The sequence below is a fragment of the Triturus cristatus genome, chromosome 12 (genome assembly GCF_964204655.1).
Source record: "Triturus cristatus chromosome 12, aTriCri1.1, whole genome shotgun sequence".
NCBI lineage: Eukaryota > Metazoa > Chordata > Amphibia > Caudata > Salamandridae > Triturus > Triturus cristatus.
Window position 1 is genome coordinate 587,850,209 of NC_140595.1, and position 26,981 is coordinate 587,877,189.

Below are 26,981 nucleotides of genomic sequence, written 5' to 3' on the forward strand. Positions count from 1 at the left end.
CACCCCGGAAAGCTTGGTGGCCCAAGCTTCCACTTCCTAGAGTGCATTCCCTAAACGCACCACCAGATAGGGAATCCAAGAAGCTGGATCATCTTGGGAAGAAGGTTTTCTTTTCCACCAACTTGGGACTACGGTCGGTAAACACTGCATGTTTATTGGGCCGTTATTCCCACTTTGTGTGGGCTACGGTTGCGCAATTGCTGCCTCAGTGTCCGGAGGAGGCCTGGGCCGTCCACTTCCAGGCCATTGCCACTGGGAGAGATGCAGCAAATTTAACCATGCGCTGTAGGCTGGATACCGCCGTTCGCTAGGCAGGACGATTTCCACGTCGGTAGCCCTTCGACGCTATGCCTGGATGAGATCGACTGGCTTTTCTGCGGATGTCCAGAACGCTCTTTTGGACATGCCCTTCGATGGCTGTCGCCTTTTTCGCGACAAGGCAGACCACGCTCTTGAGCATTTCAGGGACTCACGGGCTACGGCCAAGTATCTTGGGCCTCTCCACTCGCCCTGCGCAGTCGGCATTTTGGCCCTTTCGTGGCTACGGAAGGGGTGCCCCTCTCCGTCCCACCCAGAGCCACAGGCTGGCGCAAGCTGCACCACCTTCAAGCAGCTGGAGACGTGGGAACAACCCCTGTGGTTCTGGGGGCCAGCGAGCCTCCAAGCCTTCCTAGTCCGACCTTCCAGGCCCATCAATCGCCAGTGGGCGGCAGGAACCACCATCACCTCCCCCACTGGCGCACCATCACGTCAGACAGGTGGGTTTTGCAGATAGTTCGATGGGGCTACTCCTCCAGCAATGCCACCTAGGTACCATCGCATGTCGGAGGATCACCTGGGCCTTCTACAGCAGGAAGTTGCGGCTCTCTTGGCCAAGGGAGCCATCAAGCGCGTTCCTGTCCCAGAAGTAGGTCGTGGTTGTTATTCCCACTACTTTCTGGTACCCAAGAAGGACAAGGGCCTGCGTCCTATCTTGGACCTCAGGAGCGTCAATCTCTTCCTCTGGAAGGAGAAGTTCAAAATGTTGACGTTAGCACAGGTCTTTTCTGCCGCTCGAGCCTGGAGACTGGATGGTAGTGCTGGACTTGCAGGACGCCTATTTTCACATTCCCGTCCTGCCGGCCCACCGGCGCTACTTGCTGTTCATGGTAGGCCACAAGCATCTTCAGTTTACCGTGCTCCCCTTCGGCCCTAGCAGCGCCCCTCGGGTGTTAACAAAAGTGATGGCGATGGTCGCAGCTCATCTGCGCAGATCAGTGGTTTCAGTCTTCCCCTATCTCGATGACTGGTTGTTGAAGGCGGGCTCGTCCCAGGCAGTTGTCTCCCATCTCCACACTACGGCCGACCTCCTGCATTAGCTGGGGTTCTCCATCAACGTGCCAAAGTCGCACCTGATTCCCTCTCAGAAGCTCCTTTTCATCGGAGCTGTTCTGGACCTAACGCGGTTTCGAGTCTATCCTCCCGAGCAGCGAGTCCAGTGATATTCGGGCTATGATTCTGGTCTTTCAGCCCTTATCCTGGGTTTCGGTCAGGATGACCCTCCGGCTGCTGGGCCTGATGGCCTCCTGCATCTTGCTGGTGGATCATGCCATGTGGCATATGCGGGCTGTGCAGTAGAATCTGAAGTTCCAGTGGGCACAACATCAGGGGAATCTGTCTGATAGTGCCCAGATTTCAGAGGGCACTGCACACCAATTGCAGTGGTGGTTCACGAACCAGCAGTGGGTCAACGGCAGATCCCTCTCCCTTCCTCAGCCAGAATTCACAGTGGTGACCGACGCATCACTTCTGGGATGGGGCGGCCACATGGGAAAGGTGGAGATCAGAGGCTGTGGGCGCTCCGTCTTGCACTGAAAGCATTCCTTCCCTTTGTCTGGGGAAGTGTAGTGCAGGTGTTAACGGACAACACCACTGCCTTGTGGTACTTCAACAAACAAGGCGGGGTGGGGTCGTGGACTCTGTCAAGAGGCCCTCCGCCTCTGGACATGGCTGGAACATCAGGGCATATCCCTGGTGGTTCAACACCTGGCAGGTTCTCTGAACGTCAGGGCGGACGAACTCAGGTGCATGATGGATCACGAATGGCGTCTTCACTCGGAGGTGGTGCCATGTCTCTTTCAGCAGTGGGGAGAGCCTTGGTTAGATCTATTCGCCAACGAAGAGAACGCACAATGTCAGCAATTCTGCGCGTAGAATTTCCAAGGTGGCACTCGCTAGACTACGCTTTTCGTCGAAAGTGGAGTTGCGGTCTGTTGTACGCCTTTCCGCCTATACCACTTCTGACCAGAGGGCTGAAGAAGAACAAGCGCGACCGCGCCCAAGTCATTCTTGTGGCACCGGATTGGGCACGAAGAGTCTGGTATCCCGAGTTCCTCAACATGGCCATCGATCCTCCGATCCAACTGCCTCTTCAGGAGGATCTTCTGTCGCAGCGTGGAGATTGAGCAGCAGCAGTTGACATAAGTTGACTTGCCTCCTGAAATCTGTGATGTAATCTTGGCAGCCAGGCATCCCTCCACTAAGACGGTATACGCCTGCTGATGGAACAAATTTGTGGCATGGTGTGCAGCAAAGGCTGTGGATCCCCTTTCTGATCCCCTCTCTGAGGTACTCTTGTTCCTCCTTTCGTTGGCCCAGCAGTGCTCTGCTCTGGGCACTATCAAGGGCTATCTCTCTGCCATTTCCGCCTTTCTAAGGATTCCTGATCAACCTTCTCTCTTCAAGTCCCCGGTTGTAAATTGTTTCTTAAAAGGCATTACTCATCTATTTCCTCCTATCCCTTTCGTAATGCCTCAGTGGGACTAGAATTTGGTCTTGACCTATCTGATGTGCGCTCCCTTTGAGCCGCTTCATAAGTGTCATTTACATCTTTTAACTTTTAAGACTGCATTCCTGGTAGCCATCACATCTGCCAGAAGAGTGAGTGAGCTCCAGGCCCTTTCATCCAAACCTCCTTTTCTGGCTGTACATCCGCACAAGGTTGTCCTAAGAACTCGTCCATCCTTTCTGCCTAAGGTGGTCACCTCCTTTCACATTGGGCAAGGTCACCTCCTTTCACATTGGGCAAACCATCACTTTGCCCACCTTCTTTCCGCCTCTGCATCCTTCAAAAGAGGAAGAGAGGCTCCACCGTCTGGACCCAAAATGTGCGCTTTGCTTTTACTTGGATCGCGCAAAATAGTTCCGAGTGGATGATCAATTCTTTGTTGGCTACGTGGGTGCCAAGAAAGGTCGGGCCGTACACAAGTGGACCATCTCTATATTGGTTGTTTCGTATATTAAAGCCTGCTATTCTCTAGCTAAAAAGGAACCTCCAGTGGGGCTACATGCCCATTCCAGCAGGGCGACGGCAGCCACTACTGCTTTGGGCCGAGGAGTCCATCTACACGACATCTGTCAGGCAGCTACGTGGGCATCGCTGCACATGTTTACGAAACACTACTGCCTAGACAGCCAAGTCCGGAGAAACTGCTTTTTTGACCATTCTGTTCTCCAGGATTTTCTGGTGTGATCTTGGTTTGCAGACCCACCTCCGGGGTTGGTATTGCTGGGGCATATATTCTAAGGTAAGGAATCTATAACTGTTTCTTTCAGATGAACAAGTTACTTACCTTCAGTAATAAAATATCTGTAAGAAACATAGGTGCGTTATAGATTCCTTACCGCCCCACCTATCCTCCCCGTTCTGCGAACTGATTTCTAGGGTTAAACACATCCCTTTAGGGCCCTAGTTTTGTGCACCAGTGGTTAGTGTCTTGCATGGCTCTGCGTTTCTGGCGCGGAAAGTCGTGTACAGAACTGACATCAGCGCGCAAGGGAGGCGTCTAAGTAGCTACTGCGACGTCATCCTGGGGATCACGATGCCAACGACGGACGTGGAGCCGACTGACGCCACCTTCCGACGCACAAAGGTACTGCTGACGAAAAAACTTTCAGGATCCAGTCTGACGCCTGAGGATAATTCTAAGGTAAGGAATCTATAGAACTAACCTATGTTTCTTACAGATATATCGTTACCGAAGGTAAGTAACTTGTTCATTTAGCAGCAACATTTGAATAAACTTGAAGTACTACAAAATGCGGCAGCTAGGCTGCTAACTGGAATCCCGAAGTATGCATTAGTCAAAAGAGAAATGAGAAAGCTCCACTGGCTACCAATAAGGCAAAAGGTTAGATTATAAATAGCTCTGCTTTGCCTTCAAAGCTCTGCATGATGTAGGACCAAATCACCAAAGACAATGTTTTAAGTAGTATACGCCTACAAGAACTCTGCGCTCCCTTGGAGCTAAGGCGCTTATAGTGTCTAAACTCAAAAGAGCCAACTGGGGGGGAAGGAGTTTTGTTACCTGCACTGCGAGGGCATGGAATGCACTTCCTTTCCAAATCCGGGCCTCCCCAGACCTGCTTTCTTTTAGGAAGGTGTTAAAGACCTGACTTTTTAGCAATCGGTAGTATTCAGGGCCTCCATTCAAACTTGTCATTTAGTCTGTAGAGCTAAGTGCCTAGATACTTTAATGGTAACTGTTCGCTCTATGAGGATAATTAACATAACATCGTTTCAGAACTCCTCAAGTGAGAGCTTAGTGGTGCAAGTGTCCACCAGTTGGATGGACCCTTAAACTTTCTAGACCCCTTCCCAGATAGGGAATCTAAGGGGGTGGACACCTTTGGAAAAAATTGTATTTTCCTCTGCCAGTTTTTTCTTCTGGTCCGTTAGCTCTAGTTTCCTGCTGGGTTGATATAGCCACACTCTGGGATTCAGTTTCTCAAATCCTCACAGATTTACTGGAAGACATTCGCCCTATACTGAGTCAGGCCATTCGGGATGGCCATGACGCTGCTTAATTTACTATTCGTCGCCATGCCTGGCTGCCCTTTACAGTCTTTTCTGGCAATGTCCAATCATCCCTTATGGACGTGCGCTTTGACAGGACCCATCTTTCTGGTGAAAAAGCAGACTCCACTCTTGAGCGCTTCAGAGCAGGGCCACAGCGAGCTCCTTGGGCCTGTCTGTTCCACCATGCCTACAGCATCAATCTTTTTGCTCCTTTTGTGTATTTTCTAGAGGTACCACTTATAAACCTCTTAAAGGTACCCAGCCTTTTCTTGGACAATACTAACACCCAGCAGCCTTGTGGCCACGAAAACCGTGCCAGTTAGCCCACTGCCCCCCAAGGCCTCACCTGTCAAGCCCTTTTAGCAGGCCCTTAGTGGAGCATAGCCACCCATGTGCCAGCAGGCTCTAACGGTTCTTACCAAGTTGGCAAAGTACTAAGAACAACATAATGTGCCTACTCCATGCGATTAACATAGGTGTAACTCCAATAATTGAATTCAATAATATAGATTCTTGAATCAGAAATTCTCAAAATTAATTTACTGTAGCGACAATTTCTTTTAATGTAGCATTTTCGGTTTATGTATTTTACAAAGTAACACTGCAACATCAGAATTTATATCACAAAAATATACATTTTCCAACTCGATTCATCAGCAAAGTCATCAGACTAAGTTCAGAAGCCTCCATTTGGGTGTCCAAAGCTGCTGGGCCTTGCCAAACAGCATCATTTCGGTTTTGTAGGCATTCAGTTGGAGACAATTTGCTGTCATCCAAGATATAATTGCAATCAAACCTGCTGAGAAACGAACTGTTCGAGGCATATGAGCTGCAGATCACACAATGCATAGATCGCCATCTGGTGTTGGGCCCGGGTGTTTGCACTTTGTTGTTGTATTGGAGTAAGTCTTTGGAAGTCACGAGATAGGTGACTCCTCCTCTGGACAATAGTGCGCATGGGCATCGAGTCCATCTTCAGATTGTTTTTTTCCGCCATCGGGCTCGGATGTGTTAGTCGCGCTCCAGTTCGGTGTCATTACCGTTCTACCTTCCGACGTGCAATCCTTCACCCATTCTTCGTTATTGCTTCGATCGTGTTTCCCATTTGACGCGCATCTCTACAAACTTAAACTCTTCGATTCCGGTCGTCGACGCAAGCCTTCGGGCCCAGCTGTACCGTTAGGCCTTTTGGCTCATGGAAAGGACTCCTTTAAAAAAGTGTCCTCTGTGGATCCAAGTTTCCACACGCTGATCTTCACGAGGTGTGTAACCTCTGCCTTTCGCCCGAGCACAAGGCCAAAGACTGTCCAGCTTGTGCCTCTTTCCACTCCAAGAAAACAATACGGGATCGTCTGGCTCGATCATCAACATCGATACCGGATGATATCTTGCAAGAAGGCATCAGGGTGCGAAGACAACCCCATCACTCCAGAGCAGCGGGTCGTAAGTACTGATCCCCCCCCCCCCCCCCCATTCATAAAAAGGCTTCAGTAATACCTTCGCCTAAGAGCCTAGATGCACACTGGGACAAAACTTCCCAAGCCCCGCCTTCGGGCTCGGCAAAGAAGTCAACACATGAGCGGGATCAAGCCAGCCTACCGTTGGTACCGAAACCCCATCCCCGGCACCAAAAACAAAAGACAAACCCAAAGAGAAGCCAATCTTCGTCCGTGCCGAAGCCTGATTCCACATCGGCGCATTTGGCACCGAAATCCACGGGCACTGAATTTTCGGATCCAAAAAAATCATCAGAACCAAACAAACAACCGTTTCCAAAGACCCCATTGGAACACAGGAAAACTCCAGATTCGAAACTTAAGGAGCATAAAACAACTCCAAAACTTTTGCCACAGAAACAGTCGGACCCCAAAAAATCGGCACCGAAACGACACGCTCCAGAGGAGGAGCTTTTTCGGCCTGATCCAACCCAAAAAACTCTCGAAATAGACCCAAAGACAGGTCAACTTATACTTAGTCCTTCCAGGAAAAGGAAAATGGACAAACCTGCACCAGCTCCACGCCCTTCAAATAAGAGAGACATTGCCACTTCTCCTTTCAGAATTCCTTCCCCACCTCCTCCTCCACACCACATCTCTCCTATCCCATCTCCAGTACCCTCACAATCTCCCCCACCTCAGGATGATGACACCTCTGGGGAGGAAGGGGATGATGAACCTTTAGGGGAACCTAGTCAGCCTAATATCCCAGATGACCCATGGACCCGTTATGGCACACCAGATGTTCCTGATACACCACAAGATTATATCTACCCATCTCGACCATTCCCTCCAGAGGACACTATAGGATTCACTCAGCTCATACACAGAGCTGCAGAATACCACGGTGTGGCTTTGCACACAGACCCTATAGAAGAAGATTTCCTCATGGACACTTTTGCACTATCTCAAAGGTCCACTTCCATTCTCCCAATGTTAAAAAGGGTAATCAAACACGCTCCTGAAGTCTTTAAGGATCCTGTAAGGGCTAGAGTCATTAACCTCAGAGTGGAAAAGAAATACAAGTCTGCCCCAGCTGACCCTGTTTACATTAAAGGGCAGCTTTCCTTAGATTGCTTGGTAGTCTCCAACACCAGGAAAAGGGCTAACTCCCAAACCTCAGGAGATGCTCCACCTCCTGATAAGGAGTCAAAACTGTTGGACGCATCTGGTAAAAGAACAGCGTCCCTAGCAGACAAAATATGGAGATTTGCCAACACACAGGCTTTGCTGGCTAGGTGCGATAGGGCACACTATGACAAACTAGAGACCCTACTACAACACCTTCCAGATCAGTATACAACAAGGCCAATGATCTCATCCAGGAGGGCAAACTTAAAACCAATACCTCCATTCGATGTGCTCTGGATGCTGCAGACACAGCTTCCCAAGCTATTAAAACCAGTGTCCTTTTGTGCAGACATGCGTGGCTACGTATTTTGGGGTTCAAACCCGAGGTTCAAACTACCATACTAAACCAACCGTTTGACCAGGAACATTTATTTAGGCCTAGTGTAGATTCATCTTTGGAGAAGATGAAAAAGATACTGATACTGCCAAACCAATGGGAGCTTTGCAATCGCAAACTCCCAGAAGTTCCTTTCGTCGCTCCTCTTATTGGGGCGCCTCTAGAGGTTTTACCACTGATAACTCCTCCACCTCCTATAAAAGTCCCACTCAGACCTCATCTACCAGAGATTATTACAGAGGAGGTGACAGGGGCAATAACAACAAAGGTAGAGTCAAAACTATCAATACTCGCACTGCCTTCACCTCCAAACAATGACTTCCCTCCACTCCCCCCGGACCATTATACTCCTGTCGGGGGAAGATTGCTACAGTTCCTGCCTGTCTGGAACACCATTACCACGGACAGGTGGGTGAGACAAATCATCCAATCCCGTTATTGCCTAGAACTCACTGCAACTCCCCCAAACATACCACCCAAACAGTGTCCAATGTCAACAGAGCATTTAACGCTTCTAAAACAAGAGGTGCTTTCCCTCCTACAAAAACATGCAATAGAACCAGTTCCCCTGCATCCTCAAAACACAGGGATTTACTCCCTGTATTTTCTCATTACAAAGAAGGACGGAACGCTGAGGCCCATCTTGGACCTCAGACCCTTAAACCTCTACATACAATCAGACCATTTTCATATGAAAACTCTTCAACAGGTCCTTCCTCTACTCAAACAAGGCGATTTCCTTGCCACCTTAGATCTCAAGGACGCCTACTTCCACATTCCCATTCACCCTGCTCACAGGAAATATCTTCCATTTGTAGTGGACGGTCAGCATTATCAGTTCAAGGTTCTCCCATTCGGAGTCACCACAGCACCCAGAGTCTTCACAAAATGTCTGGCAGTGGTAGCAGCCCATTTAAGAAGACGACAAATTCACGTTTTCCCATATTTGGACGACTGATAAAGCCAAGTAGCATACCCAGTGTGTAAATCACACACACACCACAATCCAACTACTTCACGAATTAGGGTTTACAATAAACCTCACAAAGTCTCACCTCCAACTGTCCCACATCCAACAATAACTAGGTGCCACAATAAACACCTCAAAAGGCCTTGCATATCCCAGTCCAGCCAGGATAGCAAGCATGCAAGCCCTTATAACAAAATTCCAGCCGCAACATTCACTTCCAGCTCGAGTGCTTATGCAACTAATAGGGATGATGGCCTCTTGTATATTCATAGTACCTCTTGCAAGACTCCAGATGCGTCCCTTACAGGAATGTTTAGTACGTCAGTGGAACCAAGCTCAAGGTCAGCTAACAGATCTGGTGTTGGCGGACGGCCGCACACATCGCTCTCTGCAGTGGTGGAACACCCAAAACCTTTCCAAAGGGCGACCGTTCCTAGAGCCGGTTCCACAGATTGTACTAACAGCAGATGCATCGCTCACCGGCTGGGGAGCTTATCTACTACATCACACCATACAGGGCACATGGACACCTCAGCAAAAGCTACTCCACATCAATCATTTCGAGTGACTAGCAATCTTTCTGGCATTAAATTCATTCCAGAAACACATATCAGGCAAAGCTGTCTTAGTTCGGACGGACAATATGACAGCAATGTATTATTTACAAAAACATGGGAGGACGCACGCTCTGTAGCTCTCTCAACTAGCACAGCGCATATGGAGGTGGGCTATTGCTCAAAACATATTCCTTTTAGCCCAACATCTTCCAGAAATTCAGAATCAGATGGAAGATCTGTTAAGTCGTCAAAAACAACAGATCAGCCCTACCGTTACGCTTATCAGTGGTGTTCCTGCGGACCTCATAATTATGATGGGTCTGGTAACTCCTCTTACCTGGTCCATTGGAATTTGACATGCCACTCTTAAGGAGGCCCTATGTGCCTTATTTTTCCTTGCAGGTGAAACTCTTTGGGCACTTTGTAACTGTTGGTGTACTAGCTGTTTATTGTGCAGCTTTCTCAAGACCCTGTTGCAGGCTAGCCTTTCCTTGAGTTGCAACTTATTCATGGTTTTGATACGCATGAGCAGTTTGTTCTGATTCAGGTGTTTGTTTGTACTCAAGCTCGAGTTTTCACATCTCTGCAGATGGGAAACGACCTGGAGACTGCAGTCTGTAAACAGGAATGGCAAAAGGTCTTCTAGTTGCATGCTGTGTGCACATGATTAATTTATATGTTTAAACAGCTTATTTATCACCCATTTCTTTCTTCTCTTAGGGGATCGGAGAATATGTAAATATCCGCACTGGCATGCCTTGTCACTTGCATCCTACGAGCTCGTTGTTTGGCATGGGCTACACCCCAGACTACATCGTGTACCATGAACTGGTTATGACCACTAAGGTAAGCAAATCTTGAATCCCAGTGCTAAGATTGATAACCCTTCATGTCTACTACAGCGGCAGTACCCCACAGTGTAACTAGGGAGCTAGTTTTGCTTCTGCATACTAAGCACATATAATCTGATGATGTTGGCACATGGGGAACCCTAAGAGATAGCTGTATCTTTTGACCTAGCATGTAGATGTGTAATACTAGGGTTAAGATGGGTTATCAGACTTGGGCAGTAGTAGAGCTTTTGGGATGTTCTTCTGCCTATACTTTTGGGGAATGTGACGTAGGCTTGTTTACACTGTTGTATGCTTATTGGCTACGCCCTACTCTCTGTACTCTGGATTGTTTGTGTTAATGGCCCTCTGTATGTACTCCCAAAGAAGACTGGTGGCTGTGCCTGGCTGTGTAGACTCATGAGGACTGTAGTTCATGCCCTGTTGTCAGTTGTTTTTAGCCCTTGCTATTTGTACTCCTGACAGCAGGTCACCATGGCTTGCTATCTAGGTATTCCCCAGGGCAGACTCCATATTGTTTTGTCTATACTCTTGTGGGACAGTGGTAGCACCTTGCTACCTGTTCTTATCACAGGTGCTGTCTCTACAACTCACATATGGTGAATGTGTCCTGCTGTCTGAACTCTTGGAAGCTGGTGACTATGCCATGCTGTCTGCTGCCCCCGATTCGGTGTCTAAGTTCTGCTGTCTGTCATTCTGAAGACTGTTGGGTGTGCTCTGCTCTCTGTGTACCATACTATCTCATTGTCAGGTAAGGGCACAGGCAAGATGTCACGTTTTCTAAGTCACCAACAATCAATACACTGGTCCTGTCTCTTCTCCTGAGATGTGGGGGTTATTCCCCATTACCTACACTTTGCATATTCATATTGCTGCCTTCACACTCCCTTTAGAGCTGTGGATATGTTTTGCTGCTGTACTACTTCAAGCTCATGGCTGTGCTACTACAGATGTCGGCTTTTCTTAGCTTGGTTTTCCACTTTTAGCCTTTTTTGATTGGTGGCATACTATGTCTCTAATTGTCTGTAATTGTGGGGGGGTTTTGTATTCTGTTGTGGTGCCATGGGAATTGCCAGTTGAGTGATGATGGCAATGCCTTGGCTAACATACTTTGCATCTTGGGTTTTCGGTTAAGCTGTGGATAATAATCAGCTGCCAAATCTCTTGAGGCTAGTACCTAGGCGTAGTCTGTTTCAGTTATCAGCATTCCAAGATTACCTATGATGTAATCATTAGTCTGTACTCCTTGAACGTGTTTCTTTTCCTTCTCTGGATCTGTTTTTATGGCCGTGACTTTAAGGCCGAGCCTTGGAATTTGAATGGTAATCCAAGGATTTTGTTTCAAATTCTTTGATGTCCTGTATGTGTGTTTGGTTGGTAATGAATAGGTATGTATTGGATCTTTTGTAAACCTCAAAGCAGATTGAATAGAATGTAAACTGTGATCACTTATCTTTCTTGTTTATTTTATGTTGAATAGTTTATGGCTGAAGCCCTGCCCATTTTTCTTTTTACGACATATCTCCTCAGACTGAGAACTTGGTCAGTATGTTATTTTTTATTTTAAATCTGACATTAGCCAAGGCCTTTAGGTTTTATTAAAAGTACACATGTAATATACTTATAAGGGATTTCAGCAAGTCCTCTTCCTCTATTCGTCTGTTATTTTATCATTCACTTTTTTCTTCGGCTAAAGCAGCATGGGGCAGTGGGTCAGCCCACATCATCTATTGGCTAACATCACTCTGAGTGACGGCATTCTTTCCTCCTTTCACAAGGAGTCCATCCCCACACAAAGTAGTTCCCTTCAGTGCCCTGAACTGCTAGGACAATGTTTGCTTTTAGAGACAAAAAAACAATTTTTGCTTTTAAACACTTTTTCTTTTTTTGGATAAACAAGGACCTGGTGGATTCCCCAAGAACAAGATTTGTGAAAACTACGATAAAACAAAGCAAGCATTGACAAAGTCAAAAGCCTGGCAACCCATGCCAGACATGTTGGCTATGGTTTTCTTTTGCTTTTAAAAGCTTCACATGCAGCTCTGTAGCACTTTTGACTTTTCTGACATTTTAAGCTATTATTTTTGGCTAAGTTTTGATAGAAAACCACAAATTAAGTCTTTTTCACCATTCACAGATATGCAGACAAATTGTTTTTACTTGCAGTGTATCATCTGCCTTTGCCCTAGCGACTGTGTGTTGTGCAGCATAGTTTCAAATGCTACTCATATTTCTACCATCTAGTGGTTGGGTCACAAGTTCTTTGTATTTTCTTTAAAACGTTCTGTGGCAAAGGTGGCTATCCACCAGGGGAGTGTCTATTGTGAAACTCCTTGAGACACAGTTCTACTTTACCTCATGTGAGGTGCCACTTTCAAATCTGTCTTGCAGCCGTGCCGGTCTGATTTCAATGTTCAGAGTGGAGAACCTTTGGTGTAAAGCTAGATTATTTTTGTTTTTTTAAGTACTGACAGATTCACAGATGACACATGGGGCACCGAAACCTACTACTAGAGCATGTTATGCAGCTAAATAGAATAATGTTGTTTCTGCTACTGCTCAGTTGTTTAACAGTAACTGATCAACATATTGTCTGCTACTTCCTATACTTGACTTGATAAAATCTAGTCTAGCATACACTCCTTTGAGGTTGTATTTAAATGCAATTCCTGCATATCCTCGAAATAAAGAGCATTAGTCTATTTTTCATATCTGCTAGAGACTACTAGCCGCAGATTCCTTAACATAGAATTCTCCCCAGGCGTGAGACTGGACCCGGAAAACTTTCTTGCCCAGCATCTCTGCGTGCCGGGGTGCGGTACCACGTGACTCCGCCCCGACTTCCAGATGTCGGCGACGGATCCTCACCCCATCTGCATGTGGTGTTTGGGGGAGCACCACGACTCTACGGACTGCGAGGCGTGTCAGCAAATGAAGCCGAATTCCCGGTGGGCGTGCCGGATAAAACTCCTTTCGGCGTGCATGTCCCGGTCGGCGCCGCGCCCGTCCCCCGCGGAAGGCTTCGAGACCCACCGCTTCCGTCTCTGACATCGTCCCTCTCCCAGGCCGCAAGGGCGTCGCTCACCTGTTGGTAAGTGTCGCAGTTTGTCCCCGAGGCCCGGTCCCCGGCCTGTTGGGGGCGTGGGTTCTCAGCAGGTGGTGCTGCCCGCGTGTCGCCGCCCTATCCGCTGTTCCCCGGCGCGGGGGCGACCAGAGCCCAGATGGAGGCCTATGCGGCGGCTTTGCAGGCCTCGTTAGCTCTTTCTTCTTCTCCTTCTCTTCCTGGGATGTCTGCGGATCCCTTGCCGCGTGCGGGGACTCCTGCAACGTCGCCGGCGGCTCCGACGCCGACAGGTTCGGATCCAGATTCGGAGGATGTGGTGCAGTCGGGGTGCGGCCCTTCGGGGTTCACTCCTTCGGACCACGGCACCTCTGCCTCGCCGCAAACCCCCGCGGGGGTCCCTGTGGTGTCACGGGAGGTTGCCGGGGCTCGGGGCGTGTCCTTGAGTCCCCCTCGGTCCTCTGGGCAGGTGGTTGCCTTGTCCGAGGCTGCGGTGATGCCGCTCAGGCACCGGCGGCTGCTGGCCCTGGCGGCACCGGCTAGGGGTTGGGGCGTGTCCCCAGGCCCCTCTCGTCCCTCCACGCAGGCGGCTGCCTCATCGGAGGTCGAGTGGACGCCTTTTCGGCGCCGTTCATTAGCCGCCCCGGCTCCGACCCCGCCTTGGTCTCCTGCACCGCGCGTTTGTGGCGGAGGTCATTCCGGCATCCCCTTATGCACCGGTCGACGTTGACCTGATGCCGGTGGCGGTTGTTCATCTTCTCCGGAGACGGGTCGTCGCGTCGTGGCCTTTTCCCCGGCGTCCTCTAAGGACGGCTCTTCGCCGTCACCGCGCTCGCAGTCTTCGCCGGAGGCGCCTCAAGTTCCCCATTGATCGGCACACCCTCCCCCGTTTCGGGCTTGGCCTTTCCTTCCACCGGTTGGGCTGGGGGATGGCCGCCTTAGCTTGCAGCCGTCGCCCACGGAGGAACTGTTTTCCCCACCGCGGGGCCCTATGGAGGCGAGTGCTGCCTTCGCTCGGGCTGTTTCCACGGCTGCGAGGGTCCTGCGCATGGGTCATCCAGCTTCCCGTTTCCCCACGGATCATCTTCTGGAGGTCCTCCATCAGGATTCTGGTGGTCGGGAGCTGCTTCTTCCCTTCGAGGCTTCGCTCCACACTTCTCTTTTGGGGGCGGCCTGCCACGGGGGACCCGGTGCCGCAGCAACTTCTGCACCATCCTGCTCTGCATGATCCTGTCTGTCTTTCCCTCCACCCCTCCACCAGCGGCCCTCTTTTGCAGACTGCCTTTCCCTCCCTGCCATCGGTGTTGTCTCCCCCGTCACGAGAGGCACGCTGGTTGGATTCCTGGGGGCGCAATATCTTCGCCTCCACCAGTGCGGCTTTGCGGGCCCTTAACACTCTTTGTATATTGGCTAGGGCCACTCCTTGCTTCTGGGATTCGGCAGAGTCCCTTATGTCTGCCGCTTCTCAGGAGAGTACCTGTGTTGATCTGAGGCACCATGTGTTGGATGGCCGGGAGTTGGCGGCGTTTATTCTTCGCTCGGCTCTGGACATTTCGGAGGTGCTTGGTCGTGCCATGGCTTCTTCAGTGGCCCTTCGTCGGCATGCCTGGCTACGGGATAGTGTGTTCCCGGAGAACGTTAGGGAACGGCTGGTGGACCTTCCCTTTGATGGTACTCTTTTGTTCCACACCCCTGCGGATTCTGCCATTCAGAGGTTTCTTGCGGGGCTTCCTCCTCCTCCCCCTCAGTGACCTGTTAGTCGGTCTGTGTTTCGGGGGGTGTTCTTCCATTGTTTTTCTGGGGCCTTGTAGCGAGTAGCCCAGGTTGTCTGTTCTGTGTTGTTGATGTGCCTTCGGGTCCTTTTGTTAGGACTTTGGTGCTGTTGGCTGCTGGTCCGGCCCTTTTTTGACTTGTGGTTTTGGCTGTTTGTAAGCCGTGTAGGCCCTGAGATTAGGCCTTCTGTGTATTCCGGTATCTGAAAGAAATACGTTAGTTAGATTCCTCACCTTAGAATATCCCCAGGCGTCAGACTGGATCCGGAAGATTTTTCGTCAGCAATACCCCTTGCGCGTCGCTAGGCGTCGTCTGCGGCTCCGCGTCCGTCGTCGGCGACGTGCGCCGGGATGACGTCGTCGGAGTACTTAGACGCCGCCCTCGCGCGCTGACGTCAGTTCTTCTTTTTTCCGCGCCAGTAAGCGCAGATCCGGGAGAGCTACCCCTTTAGTCAATTTTTGACTAACTTTTTTGATCCTTTTTGATCGTGTCTCGACATCGGTGCCGGTAGGATGCCTGGGTTTAAAGCCTGTACGGACTGTAACCGATTGAGGTCGGTTACGGACCATCACCGCCGGTGTCTTTACTGCTTGGGCCTCGATCACGACGCGGAGTCGTGTTCGGACTGCAAGGCCCTGACCTCGAAGGCTAGACGGGAGCGGTCCCGTAAGCTTCTCGAGATTCGCCACTAGGCTCCGCGCGCCTCTCGATCCCGGTCCAGGAGGAGGTCCAAGGATCGGTCGCGGAGCCGCAGCCGACGTCACCATCGGTCGTCGGGATCCAAGTCTTCGGGTAAGTCGAAGCATTCCAAGAAGTCCAAGAGGCGACATCGCTCTTCGGACTCCCCTCGCCGGTCGCGCGACTCAGTCGAGGGTCAGGGTGGTTCCACTCCCGCGGCTCCGGCGGAGCCGCAGGCGCCGCGCCCATCCCCATACCCTCCGGTCCCTGGGACTAACGCGACGCCGGCGGAAGTCAGTGCCTTCCTCTCGGCCATGAGGAACCTGGCTCCGCCGTCGGCGCCCGCTGGCGCGCCTTCGGGCCCCGCGGACCCGACTGGGCTGCCTTGCCTGCCGGTGGCTCCGGCGCCGTTGACGGCTCCGGCCTCGACGCCGCAAGCGCCCGAGGGACCCGTTCTCGAGTCCCCGTCGACGCCGGTCAACCTTGTCACGCCTCCTCCGCCGGCGTCGACTCCGGTTCCACCCCCGACGTCGACTCCGCTCGACGTCGTGCCCCAGTTCAGTCCCGCTCCGGGCCCGGCGCCGGTCCGGCGTCGATAGACGCCGAGATCGACGCCGCTAGAGACACATTTTGTCTACCGCCCGGCTCCGTTACTTTCTCCTCTACACCAGGAGTCGGATGATGGGGACTACTGGGAGGGATCCGAGGATCCTATGGCCGCTCAGGCCCAAATGTCCCAGGACTGGGCAGATGAACTGGGGGAGGCCAGTGGTCTGGATACCTCGCCAGACACTGGATTCATCTCTCCTCCGACTGTGGCTTCGGAGGAGGGTGCTGCTTTCTCCGTGGTGCTGCGCAAGGCGGCCGCAGCCCTGGGGCTCGAGCTGCCTGCCGTGGCTGTGAGGACGAACGTCCTCACTGAGGGGCTTCAGTCTGCAGCAAGCTCCACTGAGCCTCTGCTGCCATTCAATGAGGCCCTCACTGACGTTCTACAGGGCACCTGGTCCAAGCCCTCCACAGTTCCTCCTGTGGACAGGAACGTCGCCAGGCGCCACCGCCCTGCTCCGGGCGACCCCAGTTTTCTGTCCCAACACCCTACCCCTGAGAGCCTGGTTATCCAGGCCTCCACCTCCCAATCCTCTTTCCCGACCGCCCCGCCGGACCGGGATTCCAAGAGACTAGAGCAGTTTGGCAAGAAACTGTTCTCTTCCCTTAGTTTGGGCCTGCGGTCTTTGAACACCGCTTGTCTCTTGGACCGTTATTCCCACTCTCTGTGGGATGCGGTGGAGGACGCGCTGCCCCTGTGTCCGGAGGAGGTCCGGACACGACTTACCCAGGCTCTGGCCGATGGGAGGGATGCCGCGCGACATGCTATAAGATGTGGGCTTGACACCACGGACTCGCTGGGTAGGGCGATTTCTACCTCAGTGGCGCTTAGACGTCACGCCTGGCTGCGGTCCACGTCATTTTCGGGTGATGTCCAGAGCTCTCTCATGGACATGCCCTTTGATGGCACTCGCCTTTTTGAAGAGAAAGCGGACAGTGCGCTGAATCGCTTTAAGGTCTCCCGGGCTACGGCCAAGTCCTTGGGCCTCTCGGCCCCGCGGTCGCACACTTCCGCCTTTCGCCCCTTTCGTGGCCAAGGAAGGGGTGCCTCCTCACGTACGCCTAGCCACCAGCCGCAGAATCAACCTGCGCGCGGACGTGGTTTCCGCCGAGGCGGTTCTGGAGGACGACGAGGTCAGTCCACATCCACCCCGGCAGCATCCGCCTCAAAACCTTCCTAGTCCGAGCTTTCAGGCCCATTCCACGCCAGTGGGCGGCAGAGTTCGCCATCACCTGCTCCACTGGCGGTCCATCACATCGGACAGGTGGGTGCTGCAAATCGTCCGAAGGGGCTACTCCCTCCCCTTCGAGACGACCCCTCCAGCCATGCCACCGCAGCACCACCGTATCTCGGGGGATCATTTGAATCTTCTCCACGAGGAAGTTTCGGCCCTCTTGGCCAAGGGGGCCGTCGAGCGCGTTCCGAGCCCAGAAGTAGGTCGTGGTTGTTATTCCCACTACTTTCTGGTTCCCAAGAAGGGCAAAGGGGGCCTACGCCCGATCTTGGACCTCCGGAACGTCAATGCCTTCCTCCGGAAGGAAAGGTTCAAGATGTTGACTTTGGCTCAGGTTCTAGCTGCCCTAGACCCCGGAGACTGGATGGTAGCGTTGGACTTGCAGGACGCATATTTCCACATCCCCGTCCTGCCGGCCCACCGGCGTTACCTGCGGTTCACGGTGGGCCCAGAGCACTTTCAGTTTACCGTGCTCCCCTTCGTTCTCACCAGTGCCCCTCGGGTGTTCACGAAAGTGATGGCGGTGGTCGCAGCTCATCTGCGCAGATCAGGGGTTCCAGTCTTCCCCTATCTCGACGACTGGTTGTTGAAGGCGGGCTTGCCCCAGGCAGTCGTCTCCCACCTCCAGACTACGGCGGATCTCCTGCATTTGCTGGGGTTTTCCATCAACGTGCCGAAGTCACACCTGAGTCCCTCTCAGAAGCTCCTTTTCATCGGAGCGGTTCTCGATTCGGTGCAGTTCCGGGTCTTTCCACCGGAACAGCGGGTCCGGGATATTCAGGCCCCGATTCCCATCTTTCGGCCTCTATCCTGGGTTTCGGTCAGGCTAGTGTTGCGGCTTCTGGGGCTGATGGCCTCCTGCATCCTACTAATGCATCACGCCAGGCGGCGCATGCGGGCTCTGCAGTGGGACCTGAAGTTTCAGTGGGCCCAGCATCACGGCAACCTGTCCGACCATGTCTTGATCTCGGAGGGCACTGCACAGCAGTTGCAGTGGTGGCTCACGGACCGCGATTGGGTCATGGGCAGAAGCCTCTCCCTTCCCCAACCGGAGCATGTCGTAGTGACGGATGCGTCCCTCCTGGGATGGGGTGGCCATATGGGAGAGGCGGAGATCAGAGGCCTCTGGTCTCCGGCGGAGTCTTGTCTCCACATCAACCTGTTGGAGTTGAGAGCGATCCGGCTTGCACTGAAAGCCTTCCTTCCCTCTGTCAGGGGCAGTGTCGTGCAGGTGTTCACGGACAACACCACCGCCATGTGGTATTGCAACAAACAGGGCGGGGTGGGGTCGTGGACCCTTTGTCAGGAGGCTCTGCGCCTCTGGACGTGGCTGGAACACCAGGGCGTCACCCTAGTGGTTCAACATCTGGCGGGCTCTCTGAACGCCAGAGCAGACGAACTCAACCGCCGGTGCATGATGGATCACGAATGGCGTCTGAACTCCGAAGTGGCGCAAGGTCTCTTTCAGCAGTGGGGAGAGCCTTGGTTAGATCTATTCGCCACCGAAGAGAACGCGCAATGTCAGCAGTTCTGCGCGTTGGAATTTCCAAGGCGGCACTCGCTCGGCGACGCTTTTCGTCACGAGTGGAGTTGCGGTCTGTTGTACGCCTTTCCGCCTATACCACTTCTGCCCAGAGTGCTGAAGAAGATCAGGCGCGACCGGGCCCAAGTCATCTTGGTGGCTCCGGACTGGGCACGAAGGTACTGGTATCCCGAGCTACTCAGTATGTTAACCGATCCTCCGATACGTCTCCCCTTCGGGAGGATCTTCTGTCGCAGCAGCAGGGGACGGTCCTCCACCCGAACCTGTCCAGCCTCCACCTCCATGCGTGGAGATTGAGCGGCGGCAGTTGATGCCATTTGACTTGCCTCCTGAAGTCTGTGATATCATTCTGGCAGCCAGGCGTCCCTCCACAAAGACGGTATACGCCTGCCGGTGGAACAAATTTGTGGCATGGTGCACAGCAAAGGCTGTGGATCCCCTTTCCGCCCCTCTTTCTGAGGTTCTCCTCTTTCTTCTTTCTTTGGCCCGGCAGGGCTCTGCCCTGGGCACCCTGAAAGGTTATCTTGCTGCCAGCTCTGCCTTCTTGCGGCTTCCTGATCAGCCTTCTCTTTTCAAGTCCCCTGTAGTTACACGCTTTCTAAAGGGCATTACTCACACGTTCCCTCCTGTTCCGTTTGTAATGCCTCAGTGGGACTTGAATCTTGTCCTGACATTCCTGATGTGCGCTCCCTTCGAGCCTCTTCACAATTGTCCTTTTCGTCTTCTGACTCTTAAGACTGCTTTTCTGGTAGCCATCACCTCGGCTAGACGGGTGAGTGAGCTCCAGGCTTTATCTTCAAAGCCTCCTTTTCTGTCTGTTCATCCGGACAAGGTTGTCCTTCGACCTCGTCCCTCCTTTCTTCCGAAAGTGGTGACTCCGTTTCATCTTGGGCAGTCTGTCACCTTGCCCACCTTCTTTCCGCCTCCGCATCCTTCCAAAGAGGAAGAGAGGCTCCACCGTCTGGACCCAAAACGTGCGCTCTCCTTTTATTTGGACCGCACAAAGCAGTTCCGGGTGGACGACCAACTTTTCGTTGGATACGTGGGTGCTAAGAAGGGGAAAGCTGTGCACAAACGGACCATCTCTCGGTGGGTCGTTTTGTGCATCAAAATTTGTTATTCCTTGGCAAAAAAGGACCCTCCTGCTGGGCTGCGCGCCCATTCTACTCGGGCCACTGCGGCTACTACTGCTTTGGGACGGGGTGTCCCTTTGCAGGACATCTGTCAGGTGGCGACGTGGGCTTCGCTACACACGTTTGCCAGGCATTATTGCCTTGACAGCCAAGTCCGGAGGGATGGCTTCTTTGGCCGTTCTGTCCTCCAGGACTTTCTGGTGTGATCTTGGTTCTCAGACCCACCACCGGGGATGGTATTGCTTGGGTATCTATTCTAAGGTGAGGAATCTAACGTGTTTCTTTCAGATGAACAAGTTACTTACCTTCGGTAACGATGTATGTGTAAGAAACATTAGTTAGTTAGATTCCTCACCGACCCACCCATCCTCCCCGTTCTGCGAACTGACATCTAGGGTTAAGGTTATCCTTTTCAGGCCCCTAGATTTTATTTTTGGCACCAGTGTCGGTCTTTGCATGGCTCTGCGTTCCTGGCGCGGAAGGCTATGTACAAGAACTGACGTCAGCGCGCGAGGGCGGCGTCTAAGTACTCAGACGACGTCATCCCGGCGCACGACGCCGACGACGGACGCGGAGCCGCAGACGACGCCTAGCGACGCGCAAGGGGTATTGCTGACAAAAAATCTTCCGGATCCAGTCTGACGCCTGGGGATATTCTAAGGTGAGGAATCTAACTAACTAATGTTTCTTACAGATACATCGTTACCGAAGGTAAGTAACTTGTTCTTTTCTCCGCAGGTTTTTCTGTTTGTCCTCTGCTGCGCAAATTTTTTCCTAAGAGGGTTCCCATGTTCTGGGACGTAACTTGCCCTATGTGGGGTACTGATAGCTATTATATAGCTCTATCCTGTGCTGGGGAGGTGTAGTCGTCCTTCGGGCTTCTGCTCTCCGTGGCGTCACGGTATTTCGCAGGTGCGATGTTCTTGCTGATGGCTTGTGTGGCGCCCCGGTCCGTCCTTCTCTTGGATCGCTGTGTCGCTGGCCTAGTCTTGCCTGCTCTCTGCGGCATTGCGTTGTAGCGGTTTTACATTTCTGTCTGCCTTGGTCCTCTGTCTGGTGTCCAAGGGAGGGACTGGTTTCCCTGGTTTTTGTGTTCTGGTGGACGGCTTGGTCCATCCCTCTCTCTCTCCTTCATTCGTGGGTCAGTGTGTACCGGCCCCTCCCTTGGGGCGTGTCCTGACCCTTCTTGCCCCTTCCTGGCCTCTGCCTTTGGCTGGCGCCTCGATTGTCCTGGGTGCATCGTTCCGTGGTGTTGTCTGCTGCTGGCTGTCATGCCAGTGCTGGCCTCTTGTCCTGCTACACCGTTGTGGCCTTTGATGCATTCTCTTGTGCTCTTCTTCTTCCGTCTGCACTTTTGACGGTGCAACCGTTCCTGCTTTGTCCGCTGCTTGCGGCCGGGGTGTGTACAGCTCTTTCTGTCACTGTGTATGTGTTTCTTCCGGTGGGCCCTGCCACCGGTTCTATTTCTTCTCTCTAGGGATGGGGTGTTCCTTGAGGCTCTTAGGGCGCTGTCTGCCCCTGCGGGGTGTTGGGCGGTTCTCCCTTGGTTGGGCTTAGGATTTCCTGGCCTTTCCCTTCTTGTCCCTGTGACATGTCCCCTGCTGGGGCCCTGTGTCTCTCCTGGTGGGGAAGGCTTTCTCGCAGGCCCTCCTCCCATCTGGGTATGGCTAGGGTATCTATTCTACGTTAAGGAATCTGCGGCTAGTAGTCTCTATCCGATATACAAGTTAGTTACCTTCGGTAACGATGTATCTGGTAGAGACGATTGTAGCCGCAGATTCCTTCACGACCCGCCCTTCCTCCCCGTTCGGCGAGGACCCTCTGCTTGCTTTTATGCAGTCGCCTCCCTCTGGGTGCCTTGTCTTCTGTGGGTGTCCTCTACGTCTTCTTCCGGTAAGGCATCCCGCCAGCTGGTTTCTCTCCAGCCTGAGGGTCTACTTTTGCTCTTTCCCTCTGTTGTCGGGGTCTCTGATTCCCACCGGTCTTCTTCGTTGGGAGTTCTTTTACCTGTCTTTGCAGAGGTTATGGCCCTCCTTGGCACTGTAGTCTGCGGATGGATTACCTGTCCTTTTGACCTCCTGCTCCTTTCAGGAGGTATGGCCATCCTTGGCGGGTGGTCTGGGGATGGATTGCTGTTGCTCCTCTGTTCCGGGCATGTGGCCCTTCCCCTTGTGGTTGCAGGCTCGTTCTCTCTCTTTCTCTTTCTGTCACGGTGCTTTCTCCTGCTCGTGCCTCCAGGAGGGCTCTTGCCTTGGCTTGCAAGGTGGTTCCACTGAGTGGTGCTTGCGCTTTTCTTGCTATGGCTTTGCTGCTCTGGCCTTCTGGTGCTTTACTGGCACCTGGTGTTTTTGCCTTGCCTTGTACAGTTGTTCCTCAGAGTGGTGCTCTGCTCTTTTCATGCTCTGGCCTACTGTTGTCGCCTTCTGGTGCCTTAGTGCCACCTGGTGCTGTTGTTCCCCTTTTGTTTCTCTCTATTTTATTTCTCTGGTTTTTTGCACACTGTTCCCATGCTCTCCTCAGTTTTGTTGTGATGGCTCCGCGTTGTGGCGCGGAAAAGTTCTCTGAAGCAAACTGACATCAGCATGCCGGGGTGGGGCTTATGTGACCTCACTGACGTCACGCCCGCGGAGGATGTCGGGGCGGAGTCGCGTAGTACCTCCCCCCGGCACGCAGAGATGCTGGGCAAGAAAGGATAATTCTAAGTTAAGGAATCTGCAGCTAGAATCGTCTCTACCAGATACATAGTTACCGAAGGTAAGTAACTTGTATGTCTCTGCCTTTCATTGAAGGCAGAGATACGAATTGAATGGATCTCCATGTAGTTCTTACCTGGCTGAAGGGTGCATCATTTGAGCTGCTGCGCCATTCTCTCCAATTCTTCACTTGGTGCTGTTACATACTTACGTAGAGTTGGTGAACTTCAAGCTCTGTCAGCGGAAGAGTCGTTCATCCAAGTTCAACAGGACAGACTTCTGCTAATCACACACCCTTGATTCTTGTCAAAGGTTATCTCCCTTTTCCATGTTAATCAGTCAATGTAATTGCCACCATTGTTTTGCCTGGAAGCCATAGGCCCGCGCTGAAAGGTTTTTATTCACTTTAGATGTGTGAAGGATTATCATGTTTTTGTTGATTACACATGTGCTGTCAGAAAAACTAAGCAGTTGCTTGTTGTCTTGCTGCTCCTTGTAAATCTTTCTCCTAACTTGCACTAGCAGTATGGATTGTGAAGGGGATTCAGCTATGTGATGCTAGAGCTAAACACACATTGGCTTTGCTTTCTTAGGCAACATACAATTTTCTGTAGAGCTGCTGCTTGTTCTCTAGTTCTCACATTTACTAAACATGATTGTGGTGCTACCAAGAAGAGCAGGCAAGCAAGATTGTACTAAGAAATTTGTTTCAGACATACTCCTCCTGTGCTTGCAGGCTGCTTAAAGGTTTGGGCCCTGCTTTTCAGTCCATGCACAGCATTTGATCTTTACCAGCACTAACTTCTTTCTGTAATAGTTGGTGTGCATTCTTGTAGTGCTGTAGATTTACAAAAATCCTGCCCTTCTTATCATATGCAAATTAGTAGGGCAGTGGTTTTTAACCTTTTCACTTAGGTAGACCCCCACCTAAACAATTTCTATGATTTGAACGTCAAAACAGGATACAAATATACAGGAACAACTGCACTTCAAATACAAAATTATGAAATATTTAATTTAATTTAGACACATAGGCAAAAATGTGTATTTTATTTCTAAAAGAAGTGATATGCTGGATTCCAGCATATAATTTTTTCCTGACGTCTACCAGCGTTTCAACTGGGGCCACTAATCGTCCATACTAGATTATTTTTGCTGTATTTGAGCTGCTCCCACAAATTACGATAGGATGCCAACTTTTTTTTTTTTTTTTTTTTTATAAAGACCTTTATTGTGCAAAAGAATGGTCACACTGCGTCACGCCAACAACCCGGAGGCAGGCCGCAATATCAACAAAGGTTAACAATTGAGGTGTACCAGATTAGGAGACGTAAACAATGTAATATCCCAACATTAATGGCGATACACACCCTCAACCCTGGTGAGGAGTACCAAGGTGTAACCAGTGTAGAGTGGATTGGTCTTACATTTTTGGGTTTCGTGTACTAGAAACGAATCCTAGGCTCACGGTCTCATCCAGGCACTCCGGCGAGTACTAGGACCGCAGCACATGAAAGAGGTACTGAACAGGTAAATCGTCCACTAACACCTTTTCACCCAACCCCCCCGCAACAATCGGAGGGAAACAGCAAACTTCGGTGCAGAGCTATTACAAAAAGACAAAAAACCAACAGACATCTCATCTCGCATACGCAGGGGCTCACGTACAAGGGCCCGTCCGTCATAGAGGGACGACTACAAGCAGTATCGGTGGCTGCAGGAGGATCGCAGGGCAGCGGCCATGGGGCGGGGGCGGGGGAGGGGGGGGGGGAGGGAACGCAGCAGGACAAAACGGCAGGGCGCCTGGACGGGAAGGGGGGCAACACGTCAAACCCGATAGGATGCAGCAGGCAGGGGATCCGGCAAGAGCAAGACATTCCACAGCCCTCAAACACATCCACCAAGCATGTATCCATCCATCCCAACACAATGCTCACAGGGCACAAAGGTTCACCCGATGTCGTCCGAAACACCCGTCCCAGGAGAGTCCACAGAGGTATCCGAACCCGCCCGCTCTCTAGTCCACTGCAGGAACGGTTCCCAGATGTCATTGGGCCTAGACGCGGTGGGCATAGTCTCCCAGTAGTTCGTGAGTTGTGTCTGACCATATGTAACGTCTCGAACCCATGCGGCGAACGTGGGCAAGGCTCCACGGCCCCAGTGTATCGCCACCTGGCGTTTAGCGTAAAGCAGCAGCATCGCGTGCAGCTTCCTGTCAACGGGTTCGGTGTCTTTAACGTATCCCAGGAGCCCCAAAAGCGGAGTGGGTTCATCTGACCTGTGTAAAATGTGATTGATGGCCTCAAAGATGCTCGACCAGTACTCATCCAGCCTTGGGCAGCTCCACGCCACATGGAGAAAGGACGCGTCAGCACCACCACACTTCCAGCATGAAGCGTCAGTGCGGATTCCCATGCGGTGTAGCAACACTGGTGTGCGATAGTACCGGTGCAAGAATTTGAAGTGGACCAGCCGTAGCCTATAGTTCGGTGACAGCGCCGTGAGCTGCTTACAGCAGTATTCCCACATGTCATCTGACAGGGCACCGTCCAGGTCTGCGGCCCAGGCCTGTTTGGCCACAGGCACAGTGAGCGGGGCCTGCTCCTGCATGCAGTTGTACAGCCTTGATACCAGTTTCGCGGGGGAGGGTCGTGACAGCAAGTTCTGCAGGGCATCCAGTTGTGGGGGTTCCTCGGGGAATTGAGGCCACATCTTCTTGCAGGACTCCCGGAGAGAGTGATACAGAAGCGCGTCCGAGAACGAGGTAGGCTGACCGTCCTCCCGGACACCCAACGCTCCAAACGTCCCATCAGGGTAGATGTCTGCGAAAGTAGCCACCCGTTTCCCCTGGAGCGTGATGGTATCTCCCCTGGCGCAAAGGCAGGGCAGCATCGGGTTGCTTCGCAGCGGAATGGCCGGCGCATAGAGCAAGGGAAGGCCCGCCCTCCGGCGCAACTCCTTCCATGACCAGCGGATCATTTCAACGGTGTCCACCTCCTTCGAGGGGCGGGAAACCCTGCCATACAACGCCACCCGAAGTGGCAGCGGGGCAACCGCGGCCAATTCCACCGCTACATGCGGCTGGTAGGGGGTGGGGAATACCCAGAAGTGCAAAAATTGAGCCTGAGCGCACAGCGAGTAGAGCTTCAGGTCAGGCGCCCCGAGGCCCCCCTGTCGCAGCGGGAGTGTGAGCAAAGCCCAAGAGGTCCTTGCCTGCCGCCCAGCCCACACCAGAGATACAAGTAAGGAGCGGACTCGTGCATGGAAGCATGCTGTCATGGGCAGCGGAAGATTAACGAACAGATATAGGAATTTCGGGAGAACTACCATTTTCGCCAGTGCAACCCTCGCAACCAGGGACAGGGGAAGTTTGTTCCAGGCCTCCACTCTCCGCTCCAGCCAGTCGACCGCTCTGCCGAAGTTAAGAGACCATAGTTCCTGCGTGTCCCGACTAATCCAAATACCTAAGTATTTGACCGCGTCGGTCTCCCAACGTAGGGGGTAGTCCGAAGGAGGTTGAGCTGTCTCGCCAGTTAGAGGGAACGCGACTGACTTGGACCAATTTATAGACACGCCCGCCAGACCCTCGAAACGTACAAATTCTCGGAGCAGTGGATTCAAATTCTCTGCGGGGCTTGAGACATACAGAGTGACGTCATCTGCATAAAGAGAGATCAGCAGACTACGAGAGCTGAAGCTTATCCCTCTCGCCGTGTGGTGTTGGCGTATTCTGGCCGCAAGTGGCTCCATCGCAATAGCAAAGAGGAGGGGCGACAGTGGGCACCCCTGTCTCGTCCCCCTGGAGATGGGAAAGGGCTCGGACACCAGGCCATTTACTCGCACTCGAGCTCGAGGTCTGTCATATAGCAATTGGATGAGAGTAATAAAGTTACGACTGAAGCCCATCCTGCTCAAGACACGAAACAGGTACGGCCACTCCAACGAATCGAAGGCCTTAGTCGCGTCTAAAAACACGACTGCAGCCTGGACAGAGGGGTGGAGATAATGTAGGATGGAGAAAAGTGTTCTGAGGTTGTGCGAGGTGGCACGGCCAGGAATGAATCCTGACTGGTCCGGGAG

The 26,981-nt window shown here is 52.2% G+C and overlaps 1 protein-coding gene across 7 annotated transcripts in view; it reads left to right on the plus strand.

Annotated features, from left to right (window-relative positions):
- DHX38 (DEAH-box helicase 38) overlaps nucleotides 1-26,981 on the plus strand; it is a 1,013,803-nt gene that overhangs the window by 864,596 nt on the left and 122,226 nt on the right. For all 7 annotated transcript variants that reach the window (XR_014972206.1, XM_085638518.1, XM_085638522.1 and 4 more), the window contains exon 24: nucleotides 10,049-10,174. Coding sequence is in view for 6 of the 7 variants with exons in the window: in XM_085638518.1 (XP_085494644.1) it covers nucleotides 10,049-10,174 (126 nt within the window). In the remaining variant the exon portion in view is untranslated. The remainder of the gene's footprint in view (nucleotides 1-10,048; nucleotides 10,175-26,981) is intronic.